The sequence below is a fragment of the Humulus lupulus genome, chromosome 8 (assembly GCF_963169125.1).
Source record: "Humulus lupulus chromosome 8, drHumLupu1.1, whole genome shotgun sequence".
Taxonomy (NCBI): domain Eukaryota; kingdom Viridiplantae; phylum Streptophyta; class Magnoliopsida; order Rosales; family Cannabaceae; genus Humulus; species Humulus lupulus.
The window spans coordinates 63672409-63676827 of NC_084800.1; the positions used below are offsets into that span (position 1 = coordinate 63672409).

The 4419-nt window shown below is 37.5% G+C and overlaps 1 protein-coding gene across 1 annotated transcript; it reads right to left on the reverse strand.

The window, feature by feature from the left end:
- Window positions 1–1646: 1646 nt before the first annotated feature.
- On the reverse strand, window positions 1647–3894 carry LOC133797532 (hydroquinone glucosyltransferase-like). Its single transcript, XM_062235457.1, has 2 exons — window positions 2435–3894; window positions 1647–1815 (listed from the first exon to the last, which is right to left on the reverse strand). Exons 1-2 carry the CDS (start codon window positions 3815–3817, stop codon window positions 1801–1803), a joined length of 1398 nt encoding a protein of 465 aa, XP_062091441.1. The 5' UTR covers window positions 3818–3894; the 3' UTR covers window positions 1647–1800.
- Between the last annotated feature and the right edge of the window lie 525 nt (window positions 3895–4419).

Consider the following 4419-nt stretch of genomic DNA (forward strand, 5'->3'; position numbering starts at 1 on the left):
AACCACTACAGTAGAACACTCCCCACACTAAAAGAAAAATGACTTTTGCCGGCGCTATTCATGAAACGCGCCGGCAAAAGTCTAAATAATTGCCGGCGTTTTTTTACGCCGGTAAAAGTCACTTTTCCCTGCGCTTTTCGTAATGCGCCGGCAAAAGTCCTCACCTTTTGGCAATCAAACTTTTCTTTACTTTTGTCGGCATATGTGTTTAGACTTTTAGTGGCATTTCGCGACTTTTACCGACGCAAAAATGCGCTAGCAAAAGTGACATTTTTTGTAGTGCCAAAAGACCAAAAAATGCAATTGATGAGCTGAGTTCGATCTGAATATGAGGTCTTGGAGTCGATGAGCCTCTCAAAGGAGTGATCAATGGAAGAAGAATAAGAAGAAGAGGATGGGCATGAGTTTAAAATGGCTAAATTTTACAGATTGATGTATTTTACTCCAGCTTAGACACATGAGATTGAGATTGAAATTGAAATTGAAAGAGGAGGGCATGAGAAAGAGTGAAATAGATCATAAAGACATTAGAGAATGAGACAATAATCTTACCTAAAGAAATCTAAGTAGAGAGTGGAAGCCATGGATGAGAGAAGAAGAAATCGTCATTGATGAGGAAGACGAGAGATAGAGAAATGAAAAGGTGTTTTCAAAATTTACTTAATTTTATTTTAAAATTAAAAAAAATAAAAAGCAAAAGTCACTTACCGAACATATTTCCTTATATTATATTTTCATATTTTTAATTAAAAAAAACTAAAAAACTACTTTTTAAAGTGTTACCGAACAGACCCATTATTATTTTCTCTTTATTTCATTCTTAAAATTTTAATACTCATATCAATTTTATTTTTTGATATTTTTTGTAAGTTTTTTTGTTATCCAAGGAGAAGGTGTGACTTATTTAACGATACTATTGGCAATAGTTGCACTTCACAGATAATTTTTTTTCTTTTTTTTATCAATTATAATTGTCATGGTATTTAGTATTATTAGCCTTTAAATTTAATCATTTATTTAATTTCATTAACTACCGTTGTTTTGGTTTATATGATAAATGTGTGGAGTAGATGGTGGCGCTGGATTGAGTTATTTGGCTAGATCTTCCGATGGATGTTGTGGGCACATATTGTTTAGTAGTTGTGTCTGCTTTTGCTAAGAGAACTACATTTTACATTTCCAAGAGTGTCCCTAATCCATGATTCGTCATTTCATAGTTAGCTGCGCATGCTCTTAGGATGAATAAACAACTTGTTTAGTTAGAAAATATGTCTAATTTTCTTTGTGATATTTATGCTTTCTAGGTTATACGGCATTATGATATTTATCAATGAAGTTATCATTGCTAAAAAAATTAATTTTAAAATAAAAATATAATTAAAAAAATCAGTTCGAATTTATTTAAAAAAAGCCATTATTTAAAACTAAAATCTCTCTATCTCCCATTAAATCTAAAATCTAATTAATTTTCAATCAATAAGAAACTTAAAATCCTTAATTTTGTTTATCTCCAATATTATGCTAAAAATATCTAGAATTTCTAGAAGAAGATACCATTCGTTTGATAAGTTATAAAAAGGAATATCAAAATTTTGAATGGTTGCAGCTAAAACAACCACTTTCAAAGTAACCGAAAGAAAGGCAACAATTGGAGTAGAAGAGTCATAGTAAAAAATAAGATTCCTCATTTCAATCTCTCATTCAAAATCACACATGAGACTTCATCTTGCACAGCTCTTTAGTGATAAAAAAAGATCTACAAGAAATCTCCACAAATTATGACCTCATTCCCCTTCTTCATCAAAAGCCAGTCTCCTGCATAGATTCACAACATGAAGAACAACCATAACTTCAGCTATAACACGCATGTAAGAGACTTGGAGTGGTAATTTGGTCATATTAAAAAATTATTAACCAAATTTGAGTTGAGGGTATCATTTTATATTGATAATTTTGTAATTTCATGGTAACACATGAGTATTATTCGTAACCAAAGGTTCAAACTTGTTTTTTCGTTAAAACATAAAGTCACTACAAACATTTTATTATAACAAATTATGACTAAAAACTATCGTTACACTTATGTCGTCACTAAGAAGTCTTTGACTAAAAGTATTAGTAAGAAGATTTATAATTTTTTTGTACTACACATAAGTTGTGATTAAAACTATATTAGTAACAATTTGTGACTAAATGTTACCTTTTAGTTGTAAATAACTTTTTATTGAGACTAAAAATAACATTTAAAATGATTTATGTTTGAGACTAAAAATATGTAGAGTTAGCTTTTCATTAAATGGTTTATTAAATTTGTTAGATGGACAAATAGCTGGTACAACGAAAGGTGGATAGAGCATCTTAAAAGAAAGAGCAATAGCGCAGTGAGTGGGTGAGTACTCTAATTGCATGTCTTGTTTTTCCATTTGTCAGCTACCTCAGATAGTGCTTTAGTAGAAGCCCCATTTGGGCTCAAAGCCTTAGCCGCAGCTTCTTTAAGGTCCTTCATTCGGTTTCTGAGCTTTTCACCCTCTTCCCCTTCTAGAAGAGACTTAACCACTCTGGCAATTTCTTCCCTTTGAACGACACCGTTCTCACCCGCTTTAGGCCTTAACGCCACTTTAATTTCTTGGGTCAACAAAAAAGCGTTCAATCTCTGCTCCGCGAAGAGTGGCCAAGCCACGAGCGGCACGCCATTGAACACGCTCTCCAGCGTGGAGTTCCACCCACAATGGGACAGGAACCCACCCGTCGAGCCATGGCTCAGAATTTTGGACTGTGGGGCCCAAGATGGCACAACAAGACCCCTCCCTTCGATTCGCTCCAGAAAACCGTTTGGTAAGAAATCAAACGACGAATCGTTTTGGGCTGTCCCGCTAAAATAAGTGGCGTTTGAGACATTATCGTTGGGCCTCCTCACCACCCACAAGAATCTTTGCGCACTCATTTCTAATCCAAAAGCTAGCTCATTAATCTGCTCCGACGAGAGGGACCCTCCACTCCCAAAAGAAACGAATAAGACGCTGCCATGTGGCTGCTTGTCAAGCCACGTCAGACAATTTGAGTCGTCAGCCTCCGTGGTCGGTTCCATGTTCACCAACGGCCCAACTGGGTAAACCGGCGGCTTACCTGGCTCACTCTTCGTCAAGGATGGTATTGTTCCGGACTCCAATTCCAAGAAAGAATTCACCACAATACCGTCAGCTAAACGATACCGTTTCGCTTTGTGAAGGGTCCATTTGTAAGCGTCGTTTTTCCTATCCTGAAGTGGTTCAGGAAACTCCGTACTGGGGATCGGAATAGAACCTGGGATTCTTACCGGCTCAGAAAGCTCTCTGAACTCACACGACTCAGTTTCGTCGAGAACCGGCAAGTGGAGGAGAAGAGACAAGCCCGTGGCTGTTGTCGGGAAAAAGATATACGACAACATGTTGAACTCTCGTGCGACATCAAAAGCGTCGGTGCCGAAAATGTCGACGACAAGAGCGCGGACCGAGCCGAAACGCGAGAACATGGACTTCAAAACGTCTCTGAGAGCTGGGAGAGAGCGTGTCACGGTGAGATTGATAATGGTCTCGATCTTTGTCCCATCTGGGTGGTCGTCGAAGTTAACCGGTGGGAGGAACACATGGTCGATTGCCTCCGGCAAGGCGCTCAGTACTGACTTTTGGGTCTTTGAAGGTACAGGTCCATCGATCGGAACCACCAGCGTGATGGTAAAATCGTGGGCTGTCACTAGACGCTTGGCGAACTCGACGAGAGGGATGAGGTGGCCAATCCCCGGAGATGGAAGCATTGCCACGTGGAGTTGTTGAGCCATGGTGAAGCTTGTTGTAAGAACAAGGAGGGAAATAATATATATATAGAGAGAGAGAGAGAGAGAGAGCTTTAGAAGCTAGCTTTTATTGTTGCCTGTAAAATATGAACTTAATTTTGGTTGATCTATTACAGGTTTTGATTTCTCTAATTGGGTTTTAATTTTTGTTTGGGCCAAAATTATAAAGAATTAATCATTAGCACCAACCAGTCAAATCTTCTTTCTTTTCGTTATGACACGTGATATCTTTGTCTAACAAAACACAAATTAGGGCCCCTGTGTTTGATGGGGCAAAAGAAAAAAAAAGTAAAATCCAGTACTCCAATTAGTATCTGTCCAAAGGAACACGTCGATTTTTTTTTTTGTTGCTGTTGGTTTGCTGGGCCAACAGCAATAACTATAACTATGCATGCAGATCTATCATCAACAGAAAACACTTCACTAAAATCACCAAATGCTAATAACAATGCATTAATTTCTGGGAAGAGCACTCAATCGTTAAAGTCCAAGAATGGTGTTTATTGACTGTTCCATGGAATTCATAAAAGCTTGTTACTTAACAAACTGAGGTGCCTAAAATGCATTAACCTTGCCTAGAGCTAGCT